The following is a 19,557-nucleotide window of genomic DNA, read 5'->3' as shown; positions in this document are numbered from 1 at the left end:
CACATAGGTGCTCAGCGGCGCTTTACAATTTTAATTGTCATTCAAACATTCATTCTTTGATAATTTTTGAGAATACATGATATGAAGAAGCAAACACATACACATTCACGCAATCACTCAATCACAGATACATAGCGCAAAACCCACTGAACATGCTCAAAGCACTTTACAAGGGGCTCCAAGACAACAGCAACGCTCGATATATTATATGAAATACGAGTCGCGACGCAGGTTAGGCGATATTACATTTTTCCCCCCGACAGAGGCAACGCTGTTAGTTACTCCAGTCAGGTACTTATTTTACACCAGAGTGGGATGAGAGAATATGAGGAAAGAGCCTTTTCTAAAACTCAAACCCGGAACCTTCCGATCCGAATGCGAGTGTTATAATATCTCAAGACCGAATAGGAAAAAAACAACAACAAAAAAACAAACCCAAACAACCCCCAAAACCAACGTGTACATATATGCAGGTCTGACATCCGACCCCACATTTATGGGCCTAGTTTAACATTGTTGTAATGGACAATATTTTGCGTCATTTTTTTTTTTGAGATTTCCATTACAACAGTGGGCCCCATAAGGAATTTGGTTATCAGACCCGCAAATAAGTGTACGTCGCCCAAACCCACAAAAAAACCCAAAAACAATACAAACAAACAAATAAATAAACAAAACAAACTTAAACAAAAGTAGGCTCTTTTGTGCGGCTTGATGGTCTTGTGATACCGTACTCGCTTTCGGATCGGAAGGTTCTGGGTTTGAGCCTCGCTCGGCGCATAGTTGAGTCCTTGGAGTCCTCTATAGATAGAACGAAACTGACGTCACTCAGATTATCTTTAAACATTCAGTGTTACATATAGCTTTGTGTGTTGAAACGTTATTGGTGTTATGCGTTTAGCCAAAAAAACCCAAAAAACCTCAAAACATCAGCCACCCAACACACAAAACTATGTGTAACCTTGAACGTTTATAGTTTGACTGAGTGACGTCAACTTCGTTCCTTCTATAGAATGAAGTTGACGTCACTCAGCACTTCGTTATTATTTTTAGACAGCCGTTTGGATGATTAGTTCTCAGTTAGTAAATTATCTCAATCAGACTACAGGCGTTAAAGGGTACATCCAATTTTATTTGCTGGTCTGTTTGATCAGGGTGAAGGATGTTGCGAGTCTCTGAATCTTCCTTTAATGTCCACCTTCACTCATGAAGATTTTGACATGAACGATAACATTTGGTTGAAAATTCAGCATTGATCTAGAAGCTCTGTAAATAAATCTTAAGTGGGTGCAGATATAACTTCCCGGGATAAATTGTTCCAATGTATGATGGTTTTGGGGTAAAATGAGAACTTTCTGAGGTCTTTGGCGGATGTCAGGGGGATGAAACTGTCCATATGGGAAGTCCTAGATGTTCGTGTCGGTGTTTGGAGGTAAGGATTTGTAATGGCCATCGGGTTGTTCTTTATCTTATACATCATGGTCCTGCGTGTTGCTTTCCTCCTCGTTTGGAGTGACTTCCATTCAATCATGCTGCTCACACTTGAAGTTTTCTCATAATTGGCTTCAACAGTCATGACGTCACTTCCCTCGTAATGACGCATAGTAACTTAGTAACTGGCTCTAAAGTATCGGAACAATGGCGAACGCCCTTATGAAGTATTTCTCCAACGAGCATAAAGGTGTATCCAGAGGAGAAAAACATTATAAATATTTTCATGTTTTGACTTTTATACATTCTGATCACATGACATATGTAAAGTTCTGACCAGCATGAAGAATAAAAAGTAACAATTTTTTTGTTTAGAACCACGCTGCTCGCCGTTGCTGGGCTACGTGACATCAGACTATTGAATCCAATTTCCTGTATTTTACCTAAACGCATAGTATCAATACATTTCTTTAGGCTATACTCTAACTCATTTTACTTTTTTATTCCCTAGAACTGGGACAAGTCCGTCCATTCCAGCTGGCCCCGTCTTCCTCAATGCTTTCAATCTACAGTACTTGTCTATGTGCCCGCTGCTTTTCTATTGCTAAGCTCGATAGGCTATTTACCATATTTGGTCACGCTTCCCAGACTACATCGGCCTGTGGACACGCCCCTCTCCATTGTCAAAACTGTGAGTATGTACTGGCATTTTCATTGCAATTTATTTGTTTAGAGTGAGGAAATGGAATTTTATATCTTAGTGAAGAAACTGACAGATTTTACATATTTGTATATGTTCAATTTCAGTAAATTAGAAATAAAATGATGCGGCAAAACGAAAATTTTGAATTTGAATTGTTGCTCGGTGACTCGGCGGCCCGGTGTTTCGTCTGGTCATAAAAGCCAAAGAATGTTAAGCGTGGTCAGTGACCGGATGGGTGACAGTGATCGTGTAAAATTCTGGTCCCGAAGTTGCATTCTTGGGTAAGGCACCTAATACATCTTATCTCATGTGTGAATAATTACCTGGCTATAGGCAGTGAGGGACATTGTAGCGTGATTTATTGCAGAACGGCATTACGACTAGTACTTTATGTAATGGAAATATCGTTTCATATGGCCTGATGGGGGAATAAATGAAACATTATAAAGCGCAATGAGCATGATAAATCGCGGAAATGCGCTAAAATGTTCATATTTGTTTATTTACCACTTCAATATAACATTACAATATATTTTCACCGAGAATTAAATATAAATTCCATTCAGTATCGTAACAATGAAATTCTTTCTTTTCTAAAATTGTTTTTAGTTTAAGAAACCTTTCATTTACTCTTGGCAATTAAAGTTCAAATGTTTAATTCAAGTATCGTATTAATTTAGCGGATTTCCGTATTTTAAAAAAGCTATTTATCATTCCCCAGATTCTTTCCGTAGCTTTAGTCACAATGGCCTTAGCAGCCCTTATAACAGAAGTGTTCACCTCATCACCAACTCAAACTTCAATGGAAGAAGAATTGAAACCCATTACATCATCGCGCTACGTAAGCAAAGCTGTTGAAATGATTTGTTACGTAAGTAAAAGTAACTAAAGGTCTTTTCTTTTCTTTTCTTTTCTTTTTTTTTTTTTTTTGATAAGTGGGTTGCGGGGGGTGGGGGGGGGGGGGGGGGGTGTTCGATAGGAGAGTTGGTTGAACAATCGCTTCACGTTATCAGTGGATCAGCGATTCAGTGATTCATTCATGATAATTATTCGTTGCACGTTTTTATTTGAGAGTAGGGCAGAATTTGTCCTCATTGACTCCTGCGTCAGGAATGCTGTCCATCATTTGGGATGGAATTACCACTGTCACGGTAATATCCTGTACTTGACCGATTTTCAACATTTGATTAGATTATAGTATGACTCTCGCAGGGGAGGGGGGGGGGGTCCCGATAGCTCAATTGGTAGAGCGCTCGCTTCACATGCAAGGGAACCAGGGTCGATTCCGGATGAAGTCGAGATTCTTTTTCTGACCCCCTGTCTGCCCAGCAGCGTATGGGTGGCTGGGTCTCTTAGACCTGGCGTAAAGTACTTTGCTATAGACTAGCGTCCTATCCGGGTGGTAGTTAGCAATTGTTATTGTCCGTTTCACGCTATAGACCGGGGGAGACTCCGAATCCAAGGGCTTTAAGCCTCTGAACGACATTATAGATGACTCTCGATTGATGTTAATGATGATGATGATGATGATGATGATGATGATGGTGATGATGATGGTGACGATTATGATTATGATGATGATTATGATGATGATGATGATGATGATGATGATGATGATGATGATGATGATGAAGATGATTATAATGATGTTGTGCGGCTATGTGTCTAGTGGTATGACACTCTCTTTCGGATCGGAAGGTTCTGGATTCGAGCCTCGCTCGGCGCATAGTCGAGTCCTTGGAGAAGGCTCTTTACTCTGATTATCTTACCTTACCCAGATGTAAAATGAGTATCTGGCCGTTAACAGCGTTGTATCTGTCCGAAAAAATTGTAATATCGCCCTAAATGTTAAATGTTGCAGTTTGTCAGGGACCCCTTGTAAAGCGCTTTGAGCACGTTTAGTGGATATTGCACTATATAAAAGCTCAACGCTCAAAAAGCTCAATGTACATGAGTAGCCGTTGAACGGGTCTGTTTTATCCGTTGACTATCCGTCCGTGTTTTATCCGTTGACTACTCGTCCGTGTTTTATCCGTTGACTACTCGTCCGTGTTTTATCCGTTGACTGCTCGTCCGTGTTTTATCCGTTGACTACTCGTCCGTGTTTTATCCGTTGACTATCCGTCCGTGTTTTATCCGTTGACTACTCGTCCGTGTTTTATCCGTTGACTACTCGTCCGTGTTTTATCCGTTGACTACTCGTCCGTGTTTTATCCGTTGACTATCCGTCCGTGTTTTATCCGTTGACTACTCGTCCGTGTTTTATCTGTTGACTATCCGTCCGTGTTTTATCCGTTGACTACTCGTCCGTGTTTTATCCGTTGACTATCCGTCCGTGTTTTATCCGTTGACTACTCGTCCGTGTTTTTTCCGTTGACTATACGTCCGTGTTTTATCCGTTGACTATCCGTCCGTGTTTTATCCGTTGACTATCCGTCTGTGTTTTATCCGTTGACTATCCGTCCGTGTTTTATCCGTTGACTATCCGTCCGTGTTTTATCCGTTGACTATCCATCCGTGTTTTATCCGCGGATAATGGATAATGAGTTAATAATCGTCACAGCTCTACGTCACATGCAAAGAGACCTGGATCGATACCGGATGTCGTAGATATTTTTCAAACCCCGGCCGGTGTCCTCCTGGCAGTGATTGGGTATCTGGGTCTGTTAGATCCGGCGGAAAATGCTTTGCAATAGACTAGCGTTCTATCTAATAAGTAACAAGAAATTGCTACTGGTCGCTTTCCGCTATAATAACCGGTATAACATTCGCTCCATGTGCTCTGAAAGACTACATAATTGTTTTTTTTAAAAGGATAACTTGGCTATCCGACATAAACAAGAGAGATATTCAGAAAGATATTTTGAAATGTGTGTATCAATTTCGACTTCTTTTTTAATATTGATCATTCAGCTCGATTCAGCTTTAAAGGATAAATGTGAAAATGAATATTTGGGAGGATTCTGATTACTGAATGTGTGAAGATTGAAGATCAACGCCTTTCTCCCCCCCCCCCCCCCCCCCCCCCCCAAAAAAAAAAAAAAAAAAAAAAAAAACCCAGAAAAAAATAATTAAAAAACAACAAAAAACAAAAGCAAAAACAAAAACAAAAACAAAACAAAACAAAACAAAAAGAACCAACCTTTTAATACTATGCGTTTAGATAAACTACTCACAACATCCCCCAGCCAGATATAGCGAGACCAACACGCATAACTCTATGTGACCTTTAACGTTTATAGTCTGATAGTGAGATCTACTTATTAAAATGAATGTCTAAAAACAATAACTATGAGAAGAGTAACGCCAGTTTCGTTCCTTCTATAAACGTCCAAGGTTACACATAGATTTGTGTGTTGGTTCGTTATATCCAGCTGGCGGATGTTGTGTATATTTCACCTAAACACATAGGATTAATAGTCTTACTGATAGATAATGAATAACAAATCATCCAACTAGAGGTCTTCAAGAATAAGAAAGACCTAAGCGATGTCAATGTGTGCCTTATTATAAATGAAAAATAACCACATCTTAAGCTGACAACCCAATAACGGTATGTTGTCAACCGCATCCTATCATTTACAGACTGATCATAATTGGGATGTATGTGTCAGTGCATGACATAATCAGGCTGAAGGTGAAAATTGTTGATTTGCATTGTTATGCATTTTCTGAAAGAATATGCTCCCCGGAGCATTTTGATCTTTATTTGAAGTAAATCGGGTGATTTTTCATGAAGTTATGATCAGATGTATAGGGGAAAGGTATCCAGCAACTTTTCTCAAATTTCATACCTTTTCAACTTGACTAACTGTAAAAAATATTTAGAAGTGAAATTAAGCTTAGATATATCCCGAAGATGTACAAAAAGGGTTGATTTAATCATTTATGATAAGAACTCATTTATGATAAAATGAGCTTCTATCGAAACTTGGCAATATCTCAGTTCAAACCTCTTCACCATCCGACTGATTATGTCATTCACTGTAACATATTTCCGCTCCAGACTACCACGGCATTTCTGGTACAGATAGAGAAACAGCGTTCTGTCATGACGTCTGGTGTGTTGTTTATCTACTGGTTACTCCTGTTTGTGTGCGATGTCCCTCCCATGCTCACGTTTGTGGAAATACGGGTATGTTTGGACTTTTATTTCATTTCCATTTTCTTGTTTCTTGGTTTCAGGATCTGAAATGTTAGAATACAAAAGGCCGGCAGCCCTATCAATTTTAATTTGTATTCATTATCATTATCATCATCATCATCATCATCATCATCATCATCATCATCATCATCATCATCATCATCATCATCATCATCATCATCATCATCGTCATCATCATCATCACCATCATCATCATCATCATCATCATCATCATCACCATCATCATCATCATCATCATCTCATCATCATCATCCTCCTCCTCCTCCTCTTCCTCCTCCTCCTCCTCATCATCTTCATCATCATCATCCCCGTCATCATTGTCATCATCATCATTAAAACTTCTTCACCATTATCGTTATCATCTTTCTTTAACCACATCAAGTGTAAGACGAGTACTTGGTCGGTAACAGCTTTGTCTTTGTCTAAATAAAAATTACAATCGCGCCCTTTAGGTGACATGTGTCGTCCTCAATGCTCCACAATGCCGTTGGTTTTGGTTTTAAAACCCCCACAAGACTGAGAAATTTTAGTCGATGTCTCGTGATATAATGAAAGTCAAAGCTAATTTTTAAATATAAAACTCTTATTTCATTTTATTATCTACTAATGACCTATTTTTAACAGACAATGTGGTCTATGTTTCCAGATGTACTCCGCCAACCCTCCGCGATTTGTGTTGTTCTCTATATCAATGTCAATCATTGGAGTCCAGCTCATTCTAAATTGTTTTGCCGACGTCAGACTCGCAAGAAGGAGGTACCGATCGGAGGTAATTAGCCTTTTAGGACTACATTTCCTTTTGTGTTACAGTTATTTAATGCTGTGTGGTTAGGTAAAATACTCACAGCATCCGTCAGTCACATAAAAAGGACCAGCACTATCTCGGTATGCGCAAACCTCCGTTCACGACTATTACGGATATTATCTGTGTGGACTTTTCCTGTGATATAATCTAACAAGTCAATCAAAACTGATATACTATAGTTCTCAAGAAAGGTGAACCGTATTCGTTCATAAACAGTCTATATAGATGGAATAAAATTGACGTCACGCCGCCTTTTGTTTTTGTTTTAGCCAGCCAATTTTATGAGTGGTTCTCACAAAATCCTATCAATTAGACTATAATATTATATGGTCAAAGTTACACATAGTTTTCTGTATTGGTACGTTATATCTGGCAGGCGCAATGTTGAAAGGAACGACCTAAGTGCACAGCATGAATTCTTTTATTTTTTTTTGTCCAAACGCTGTTGAATGAAATTTAATCAACCAGTATATTTTTGACATAACACAAGGAAAACAAATCGAATTATGCCAGTTTTACTGGAAAAGGGTTAATAAGTGTTTTTTTTTTCTGTCTTCATTTCTTAGGAAAACAGCCCAGACTTGACATCTTCCTTTCTGTCTCGTCTCGTATTCTTTTGGATGTCAAGGTATAGCTATTGAATTATGATGCATTATTAACTTGCGAAAAGGGGCCTCTTTCTTCCTTCGAGGACAACTTCTACTTAGATGTGAGATACAGCGGAATTTGCAGTAGATATGCAGACAAGTAGACCTACATGAAGAGTCTTAAAAACTAAAGAAAATCAGGCCAGAACTGATCCCGGTTTGGGTTACTGTAGCGTTAGGCAAACAGAAACAAGTGCTTTCAGAATCCTATCGCAAGGTTATTTCCAACAGACCAGACAGATTTAACTACCTAATAGGCTTCAACAGTCTAACCGTCACTTCCAACGTCATTTTTTGGTCAATGACGTCGAAATGCCAGTCTTTGGCCACACAAGAAAACAAATCGTGAGTTGTATTCAATAGTCCAACCAATGGGACCACTTGTTTCCATGAGCACTACTAACGACAACTCATTAGGCGGTGCAAAAACCAAATAATGACGTCAAAATGCCAGTCTTTTTGGGTTTCAGTGTCAGGCTATAACTTAACGATGGCTACGGCCTCACACTGGCATAAGTAAATAAAGTTTGCCGTCATCAAAAAGAAGCCTGGAAGTCCATTCTGCGATTTGGCGTCCACTCTGTTTGAGCGTAGCCATCGTAAAGTTATAGCCTGACACTGACCAAAAAAAATGACGTCAAAATGCCAGTCTTTTTTGGGTTTCAGTGTCAGGCTATAACTTTACGATGGCTACGGGTTGAGCCATAACCGTGACAAGAACCCCCTTGGAAAAGGAGTTATACTTTGTAGAACTTCTAAAGTTACCCACGACTATAATAACTGGCTAGTGGTAATGGATGGTGAACATTTAAGTCTTTAAGTGTCTTTCTTCCCAAAAGCATGGATGACGAGACAACAAATCTGCCGTAGCCAAGCTCTTCGGAAGATGAAACTTGTATGTTCAATTCACCATCCATTACCACTGGTTACTGAATTCGTGGGTAACTTTGGAAAGTAATCATGTATATGACATGGATGGAGCTCACTTATAGAATAATCACGAAGATTATTTACTTTTTAAAAACATTTTATCACTGAAAAGACAAAATTAGGCGACGCTATTGCAAGTTCGGGAATTGCCACTTCTAATTTAAGAGGAATTTAATACATATCAATATCTGTATTACGTTTACACTTTCTGATATTATGTTACCCCAAGCCATCACATTAAAAATAGATACACTATTCATTATGACAAAGATATAAATATAAATTTGTGAAACAAATGACAAAAGCGAATTTAAAGGGAAAATGGCCAGATCTATGGGATTTTAGTTTGTTTTAATTATAAAACACCATATTATTCTTATTGATGAAATATATAAACTTCACACATTATGTTTTATGTTCTTAACAAAAAACTTAACATTAATTCAGCATCGAAATCAGCCGGGCATATGACCATATTGAGACGTTGAGTCACAACATGACATATCTATATAATATGATAGAATATGATATTATATTATATGTATAATAATATAATATATTACTATAATATATATATATATATATATATATATATATTATATATATATATATATATATATATCTCTCTCTCTCCTCTATATATATATATATATATAATATATATATATATATATATATATATATATATATATATATATATATGAAATCTAATATTATAACATATTGACAGCTTGTTGTATTTGGGGTATAAAAGACCCCTGAGACCATCGGATTTATGGAATCTCAAGCAGAGTGACAGCTGTAAAAAAGTCTTACATCAATTTGAACGGGCTCGGACAGTTCCTCAATATTATGACCAGTATGCCTTTTTTACTATTTTTTATCATCATCATCATCATCATCTCATCATCATCATCATCATCATCATCATCATCATCATCATCATCATCATCATCATCTTCTTCTTCTTCTTCTTCTTCTTCTTCTTCTTCTTCTCTTTCTTCAAATAATTTACAGACTTTGCCAAATTGATAATAATTACTTTTAATTCACATTAGACGGGTGAAAAAATATTTTTGATAAAAAACTGAAAGAGGGCAGCTTGGCTCAGCTTTATGGCCTTTGCTTAGCACCAAGGGTACCAAGTTTGACTACCTGCTGTTGTGTGACAATGAGAAATCACCTCGACCTAGCTCACTTTGCTGCAGTGCACTGTGGCTGAGCCTTGGTTATTTCGCCTTGGGGATGGAAAAAGTTTGATTTATTATTTTATGTATCGGATACGATTAAGTTATTTCTTTTAAATTTTAAAGACTCTGAATGAATTAAATAACTTGACAGATGACAGAGAAAAACTGCTGACTGCGAAAGAATAAACAGGAAATTAGTGTAAGCATTTTCGTGCTAAAAGCTTGGCTTGTTAAACATTAAACGAAGAAAGATTTCTAAATCTCATTAGGCATATCGAATTGGTGAAATGTTCTATGAATATATTTTTTTAAAAATTAGCCATAATTTACTAAACATATGACCACGCAATAAAACCACAATTAATCAAATGAAACAGATATTTAATACACAAATATATCAACAGAAATTCCCATCACATTTCAAAAAAGAAGAACAAGATAAAAACGACCATGCGCTTCCAGTGCAAACACATGGATGACCTCATGAACAGCAGCAGCGGTACCTCTCTCTTCACCGACAGCGAACGGGTCCCTTTACTGAATCCTATCCGCACTTCCAAGGATGATGTCAAACAGAAAAAAGAGCCAGAAGAGAGTCTTTTAGGTGACGAGGAATCACGTAAACCGGAGGGACTTTTTCAGATTTTGACCCGAGCATTCGGAAAGGAAGTTTTTATTTCTTATCTTTGCAAATTTGTTTCGGACACGCTACAGTTTGCTTCTCCATTTTTGCTAAAGTGAGTATATTTGGAGTTGTCTAAATATAGAACGATATGTATATGTAAATATTTAAAAATCAACTGGAGATATAGTTCAATCTGACAACTAAGTTAAGGCAAAATCCAAAGCAGCTTACCGCTTTTACAATGATAGCAGTAACATCAGTGCGACTCTGTATTTATTAGACATCATCCTTGTTTCTGTTCTTTTTGTAAAAATGGTAAGCTAAATAAAGCTCTTTATTTACATTCTCTCACCGCACTTAGGTGTGCAATGAGTACCTAACCGTTAGCAACGTTGTCTCTGTCGAAAAAAAATTATTGTTGCATTACAGTGCATATCTCGTCCTACATGCTGTTAAGTGTTACTGATGTTACTGTTTGGCAACGGAACACTTGTAAATAGTGGATGGTGCTCTATATAAACTCGGTCGAATCCGGCTTATAAAGGGTTAAAATCCAATATCTACTAATTTTCCTTGACTAGTTCATTCCTCCCCAAAGGATATTAGTATCTTAAATCCTCGGATCTGACAAAGCGAATATGAAGATGACATCCTATGCTATAGAAATAACGGACTGACAATCAAGAGTGACACCATTATATTTTTGCTGTCTGGTTGGTAAAATACATAGAGTAGTCGCCTCTTAAGATTTTTCGTTATTTATGTACCTACTTTAACGATAATGCAAAGCTATTTACCTATTCAATATGACGGCTTCAAATCCCATAAGAATATCGTATATCATAATATACATACATACATACATACATATATATATATATATATATATATATATATATATATATATATATATATATATATATATATTATACTAGTAAAAAGCCCGCAATTTCGCGGGGAAAGAACTATTTTCATTCGATATTGTACTCACCATCATTTAATGAGGGCAGATTGGTAAACAACGTTGTCTGTGTAATTTGGTATATCTTCGGTTGATTTTTCTGTGTGGCCCAATAATATATTTAATAATATATTCCCTCAACTAACCCCAAGAAAAAATTAAACCTAGTACCTTTAATTAACCCTAATAGGAAAAAAAAAACACCCTAGCACTTTAATAAGACTTATGACTAACCCTAATAGGAAAAAAAATCATCTGATCTCGAGCTAATCCTAATAGAAAAAATCATGACAAATTGAATAAATAAACGCCTGACAAAAGTTCAAAGGTGAAAATACAAATTTAAAGAATACCGGGGATGTAGGAGCTTTCGGAATGTCTCCCTTTTACTTAACTTATGGAAAAACAAACACCCTAGCACCTTTAATAAGACTTATGACTAACCTCTCGAGCTAACCCTAATAGAAAAAAAAAACAACTCTCGAACTGCTTTGCACTACCTTTCAATATTTAACAAATCAAAATGGCGGCCGAAAATCAAAACAATGGTCAAATTAGGAAATTTTAAACTTTCACAAATCTATCAAGGTTTGTTAGAGAGTTTTTAAAATACTTCTATATAATGACAAATTGAATAAATAAATGCCTGACAAAATATCAACGGTGAAAATACAAATTTAAAGAATACTGGGGATGTAGGAGCTTTCGGAATGTCTCCCCTTTACTTAAATTATGGAAAAACAAACATCCTAGAACCTTCACTAAGACTTATGACAAACCTTAATAGAAAAAGAAATATCCTCCGATCTCGAGCTAACCCAAAAAGTAAAAAAAAAAAAAGAATCAAAATGGCGACTGAAATACCTTCATGTGATCAAGTGAATAATATCACTATGAATGCCACGATTTGCTGAAAAATGCCAACACCCACACACACATGTATACACCACACACAACACACACACACACACACAAACACACACACACACGCACACACACACAAACATACACGCAATTATACATAACAACACTGATGACCGCTAAATCAACAACACAACGGAAGTAATAATAATACTTGATGTCATAAATAGATGACGCAAATTGAGAACTTTTTACAGTGTCAAAATTAGTTGATTTTGGGAGTCAAGTGTAGTCGTTGGTACATATTTTATGATATCTGTTTGACTCAACGAACTTTCAAACTGACTTTAAATTATAAAAGGAAATCAAGTTATCTGTTTATCTATCTGTAAAAAATACATTTCTAATTTTCAAATCTTTCAGTAGAGTTGTGCGCCGTGTCAATTTTTTTTATTGACTCAAATAAGCACAAAGTTCTCCACAATGCTATATTTTTTAAAGAAAGGATATATATATATATATATATATATATATATATATATATATATATATATATATATATACTTATCTATTTAATTATTTTTGATAGTTTCCTTTGGTGAATCATTGATTTTACCTGTATTGATTGGAAATTCTATGTAAATGTATATTTCATATTGGCAATTGCCTAAAATAACATTTGAATTGAATTGAACATAACGTATCACAGTATAGAGCAGATGTGAGTCGATGAGAAGCAAAGACCTTTACGAGCTTCATTCAAAAGCCAGCACAGACTTGCAAAAGTTCCTCCCAAATGTGATTCATCGTTTTATACGACGTGTCTATATATGCAAATCTAACCCACTTATGGGCCTAGTAATAAAATTGTTGTAATGGAAAATAATTTGCGTCATTTTTTTGACGTTTCCATTACAACAATGAGCCAATAATGAATTGGGTTATACGAATTATAAATTTCATTCGGACATAATACTAGAGTGATTAAATGGGACACTTATTTTCAAGTCCGCAGTCACATTGTCCAGAGGCACCTGCTCTGGACATCCTCCACATATGTTCCTTTAACCGGTTGTGTCCAGTTCTCAGTCTGAAGATGATGACCTGTTCCTTTCTGTCGAGCACCTTGATTGGGTCATTCATGTTGTATTCTGGGTGCTTCTCTCTCCATCTCTGAGACTGGATAAATTTGGCCATTTTGTTAATTTCTCCTGTTGAAAATGAAAATGGACATCATGTCCTAATGGAATGTACAAGGTACAACCAGTTGAGAAGGAACTTCTGGCCAGACCCAACCCCATACTCAAAGAAGCTGTACGGCAGTGAGGACGACCTCAGGACCACTGTGGGCTTCATTCACCAGACCGGACTGACCATGTGACGTGAAGGGAACGAAGAAGAAGAAGAAGAAATGGGACACTAATCACAACTTCAAATAGCCATAGGTGTATCAGTTGCAACAGATTAGACATCCTTCTAGCTTTAACAAATCTTTTACTTTGGAAATCCGTATGTACGCCCTGTCAATGAAAAAAAAGAGCTTTTATATAGCGCAATATCCACTAAATGTGCTCAAAGTACTTTACAAAGAGTCCCTGACCAACAGCAGCACTAACGTGTGAACGAGACATAACGCCTGTAAGGCGATATCACAATTTTTTTCCGGACAGAGACAACACTGTTAACGGCCAGGTACTCATTTTCCACCTGAGTACGGTGAGAGAATGTGAGTAAAGAGCCTTTTCCAAGGACTCAACTATGCGCCGAGCGAGGCTCGAACTCAGGACATTCCGATCCGAAAGCGAATGTCATACCGCTTGACCACATAGTCGCACAATACATGAGCGGGGGAGTGCACGGTGGGATCAATTCAACTAATAAGGAAAAACAATTGTGATGTCCAAAAAACTGGTTCCAATCTCAACGAAAGTGTAAAACCACTCTTCTGGAGGAGTGGATATATGCCTTGTGTAAATGATCTTCTGGTTTCAGAGTAATGGCGTCGTATTTTATAGTCTTTGCACTTTTTGTTTCATTTATGTCTGTTTTGTAAATACTGTAACCAAATGAAACATTTCCTTCATGGACAATAAAGATATTATTATTATTATTATTATTATTATTATTATTATTATTATTATTATTATTATTATTATTATTATTATTATTATTATTATTATTATTATTATTATTATTAAATATATGCTTGTTGTCAATAAAGATCACCCATCCTCGCTATTTACGTCCCGTAATCTTTATAATCCATACATCCTGCTACTAAAATAATTAAGATGTGACGTCACGACTTCTCTGCCATTTTCATAACAGTTATTTACCAACCTTAAACTTCCAGAGAGCTGATTGACTATGTTTCCCTACAAGACGAAGGCACTGTTAGAGAAACTTGGCATGCCTATGTGATAGTGGGCACGATGTTTATGACGTCATGGCTACAAACAGTCTTCTATCACCAGCATTTCCACCTAGCTATGACGAGTGGGATGAGAATAAAAACCGCTTTAATGGGAGCTATCTACAAAAAGGTAGATACAGGATTTACATTAGCATCATTGTAATTTGAGTTGTAATCCATATTTTCATGTTGTACGCCATGCGTCATCATCATCATTATTGTCATTATCATTTTTTAAAATCAAAACTTTTGGAGATTTACCAAAAAATAAACAACAAAAAAAAAAACAACAAAAAACAAAAAAACAAAAAAATAGTCGCACAGAACCATTCTCAAAACTTTATTGAGGGATTCCACAAAAGGTGGAATGGACGTGGCATTGCAATTCCATCGAGGGAACTGGGTTCAAACCTCTCAGAATTTCGTTTTCTTACTTGCTTGAGCCATAAACGTTTCCTATATTGCTCACTAGTGCGGTGCACTGCGGCTAACGCCTGGTTATCACGGCCTTTTCCCCACTGAGAATGAATATTGTGACTTTATCTTTTCTTATCTCATTTGATATCAACCATCGTCTCTCTCTCTCTCTCTCTCTCTCTCTCTCTCTCTCTCTCTCTCTCTCTCTCACACACACACACGAATCCTGGAAGTTTTCTGTCACTATAGATAGATATACAATTCCCAACAATTTGTAAACAATAAACTCTTTACTACTCCTAATATTGTTTTTGTATGTTTTTGGTTAAAAGTCTTTACGTCTGAGCAACAGTGGAAGACAATCTAGATCCTCAGGGGAGGTAGTCAACTTGATGTCAGTGGATGCCCAGAGGGTCATGGAAATGATGAGTTATACGTGGATGATTTGGTCAATTCCCTATCAGGTCAGAATCAAACTTGGTATTCTTTCTCTAGACCTTAAACATCCAACGGAGAAGGGAGAGGCTTCTGATGGCTCAATAATAGAACAATCGTTTGCCGAAGAAAAGAGTTTGCTGTTTATCCCTGTTGCAGTCGTGATTTTCCTGACTCCATTCCTAAATGCTAAAATGGCCTTGCCCCCCCCCCCCCCCTTATCTTTTGGGACCTGGTTAAAAAGAAGTCAAATTCTTGCCTCTTCAGGAGCTCCAGCGACACCACATTGTTAATCGCACGATAGAAAAATCCCAAAACTTTCAGTAATCGCTCTTTCGAATTTTTTTGGCCAAGAGGTCTGGAACTCTCTGCCCAGGCAGATCAGAGCAAAGCAAACAATAGAAACATTCAAAGCGCATCTTAAAAGATTTTTATTCGAAAGATACTTTTACTTACTAACATTATTTTGACACAATGATAAAAGAATAGCATCGCACTGCATTTTGTTTTCAATCATCTGTGTTAAATTTGTGAGTGATGATCAGGATCTGTGTGGGTTGTTTGCTTCGGGTGATAGGCATGTCGGTACATTATGGCTATGGGTCTTTGGATCACGGTCATCGGTTGACTTCCGGGGCAAAATATACTTTATTTTAAATTTTAGTGGAAAAAAACAAACTAATGAAATGTTTATTCGTTTAGTTTTAATACGATGAACGATAACTGACATAATTGTCAAAAATATATGACCTTTATGTTGATTGAATGACTCGAGACTCATACTATAAGATATAAATAGAAAAAGGCCTCCATGTCAATAGCTTGACAGTCATAGCAACAAGAGGGCAAGGAGGAACCATCAATTCTATGTTTGTTACAGAAACAAGAGGTACCTAAATGAGCCAATAAGATGGTTTTGAAAAAGGTCAAAGGCCGAATCGTCTTTTGTTATATGTCGTTCCCTTATAATATATATGAGTCACATTTATTTATTACTCCCTTTATCTTTCTCTCCGTTTGTTACAGATTAGTTTGGCTGTATTTTTACTATGGAACACAATGGGTATCCCAGTGCTGGCGGGTGTAGGGCTTCTATTGCTTCTGATCCCCGTCAACGCTTTACTGGCCTACCAGCAGCAACGACTACAAAGGGTTAATTTGATGTGGAAAGACAAAAGAATCAAATTGCTTGGAGAGGTGCTTGCTGGGATAAAGGTAAGAAGTATATGTTATTTTGTCATTAAAATCATCTCTCGATTAATATCTCTTAATTTTTATTTACATGTATAGGAAGAGTTAGGCGACATACTCAACAGATCGACGTATACATGTTTGCAGGTCTGATAACCCGATTTCCTTATGGGCTCATTGTTGTGATGGAAATCTCCAAAAATGACGCAAAATATTGTACATTACACCAATGTTAAACTAGGCCCATAAATGGTTCGGATGCCAGACCTGCACATATATAAAACAATGTATCACAACATTGTCATCCGGAAGTATCACGGATCAACACACAAAACTTTGTGTAACCATGAACTTTTATCGACTGGATAATAAAGTTTAGTGATAATTACTCATAAACGTAGATGGCGAAAAGCAATAACAAAGCCCATAGTGACGTCAACTTCATTCTATCTATAGTCTGACAGATAGAATTTAGTGAGAGTTAATCAGAAAAATGGCTGATTAAAAACAACAACAAAGAGCTGGGTGACGTCAAATTCGTTTAACTAAGTTATAGAGAAAATTACTTGCCCTCTTTGTCTTATAGATAGATCGAAGATGACGTCACTCGGGTCATTGTTATTTTTTTGTCATTCACGTTTATGAGTAATTCTCACAAAACTGTATTAACCAGACTATATATGCTCAAGGTTACACAAAGTTTTGTGTGTTGTTTCGTGCACTTCCGGATGGCAATGTTGTGAGTTTCTTAGACAAGCGCACATTATATATAGATAGTATGCAGATGACGTCACTCAGGCCTTTGTTATTGTTTTTGCCATCCGCGTTTGTGAGTTGTTCTCACTAAACTGTATTAACCTGACTATAAAAGTTCATGGTTACACAGAGTTTGTGTGTTGGTCGGTTATACTTCCGGATGGCAATGTTGTGAACTCCTTGGCCAAGCGCATTCTATCTATAGATTGAAAGAGAGTATTATCTCATTTTCCAGCTAACTGGGTTCAAAAGTCACCGCCTCATATCCAAGTTCATTTTTCTCATGAAATAATCATCCAATTATTCAACCTTAAATGTTCTATATGAAATAGAACAATGGGGAAAACATTTTAAAAGGATAATGAGAGACAAAATAAATAAACAAAAAGTAAAAATAACAACTAAAAACAATAGAATTTAAAAAATAACAAACACAAAAACGATATATATATATATATATATATATATATATATATATATATAAAATATATATATATATACATACATATATATATATATTTTATATATATATATATATATATATATATTATATATATATATATACTCTCTTTTATGAGTTAAACTTTGAATTCAATTTTAATCATCATGGTCACTCCGATATAATACCGATTTGGGACGATTGGTCACATTTCAGAGTTTGATCTTATTTCATAAATTATTCTACGTTTTAAAAGGTTCTGAAGCTGTACGCATGGGAGGATGTCTTTGGCAACAAGGTCAAGGCCATCCGGCAAAGGGAAGTAAACGTCCTCGCAAAGCTTGCATGGTTGAGTGCTGGGGGTACTTTCATGTGGACTTGTGCTCCGTACCTAGTCTCTTTGGTTTCCTTTGGTACGTATACTGACTTGCTTAATACAATGTGCTGTCGAAGGAAGCATTTAAGGAAGTGTCGGATTTTTTTTAAAGATACGAATTTTTTTACAAATGACCCACCGTCTCAAAATGGCAATATGTCGGTGGTCGGTGGATAAATCCTCTGATGTCTGGACTTTCACGTTCGGCGGATCAAAACTCTGATGTTTGGATTTTCACGATCGGCGGATCAAAACTCGGAAATCTACATACGCGCTTTTCGGACCATTTTTTTATTTTTCAAAAGTACGATCCGCCCAACATGTTTGATTCACCTGTTGTGAAAATCGTGACTTCAGATGTTTGATTCACCTGTTGTGAAAATCGGGACTTGAGATGTTTGATTCACCTGTTGTGAAAATCGGGACTTGAGATGTTTGATTCACCTGTTGTGAAAATCGGGACTTGAGATGTTTGATTCACCTGTTGTGAAAATCGGGACTTGAGATGTTTGATTCACCTGTTGTGAAAATCGGGACTTGAGATGTTTGATTCACCTGTTGTGAAAACCGGGACTTGAGGTGTTTGATTCACCTGTTGTGAAAATCGGGACTTGAGATGTTTGATTCACCTGTTGTGAAAACCGGGACTTGAGATGTTTGATTCACCTGTTGTGAAAATCGGGACTTGAGATGTTTGATTCACCTGTTGTGAAAATCGGGACTTGAGATGTTTTATTCACCTGTTGTGAAAATCGGGACTTGAGATGTTTGATTCACCTGTTGTGAAAACCGGGACTTGAGATGTTTGATTCACCTGTTGTGAAAATCGGCACTTGAGATGTTTGATTCACCTGTTGTGACAATCGGGACTTGAGATGTTTGATTCACCTGTTGTGAAAACCGGGACTTGAGATGTTTGATTCACCTGTTGTGAAAACCGGGACTTGAGATGTTTGATCTGCCGACCATCGATATATATATCGGGATGGACAGGACACCAAAAACTGAATTTAGACTCAAAATGAAAGGACATGTTAGTTTTTATTTAAGATATTGTGCTATGTTTTTAGATGTCTGGATGGATTGGCACCTGAATATTTGCAGGAACTGATTAAGATCATCTCAGTCCCAACTTCTAAAGGTTACCACCTCAAAATCCACTTTCGGTAAAAAAAAAGCCTTTTCATCCATAGCTCCTCGCCTATGGAACGC

At 36.8% G+C, this 19,557-nt stretch overlaps 1 protein-coding gene across 1 annotated transcript in view; it reads left to right on the top strand.

Annotated features, from left to right (window-relative positions):
* Positions 1-19,557, top strand: part of LOC144970759 (multidrug resistance-associated protein 1-like) — a 57,233-nt gene that overhangs the window by 1,380 nt on the left and 36,296 nt on the right. The window contains exons 2-12 of the mRNA XM_078910752.1: positions 1,943-2,122; positions 2,856-3,005; positions 6,141-6,269; positions 6,946-7,068; positions 7,671-7,732; positions 9,412-9,540; positions 10,276-10,608; positions 14,672-14,861; positions 15,481-15,612; positions 16,610-16,798; positions 18,226-18,382. Of these exons, the coding sequence (XP_078766878.1) occupies positions 1,943-2,122; positions 2,856-3,005; positions 6,141-6,269; positions 6,946-7,068; positions 7,671-7,732; positions 9,412-9,540; positions 10,276-10,608; positions 14,672-14,861; positions 15,481-15,612; positions 16,610-16,798; positions 18,226-18,382 (1,774 nt within the window). The remainder of the gene's footprint in view (positions 1-1,942; positions 2,123-2,855; positions 3,006-6,140; positions 6,270-6,945; positions 7,069-7,670; positions 7,733-9,411; positions 9,541-10,275; positions 10,609-14,671; positions 14,862-15,480; positions 15,613-16,609; positions 16,799-18,225; positions 18,383-19,557) is intronic.

The sequence above is a fragment of the Berghia stephanieae genome, chromosome 4 (genome assembly GCF_034508935.2).
Source record: "Berghia stephanieae isolate SIO BIC M18660-M18661 chromosome 4, UCSD_Bste_1.3, whole genome shotgun sequence".
In the NCBI taxonomy this organism is placed as follows: domain Eukaryota; kingdom Metazoa; phylum Mollusca; class Gastropoda; order Nudibranchia; family Aeolidiidae; genus Berghia; species Berghia stephanieae.
This window is presented reverse-complemented; position numbering and strand designations above follow the sequence as displayed.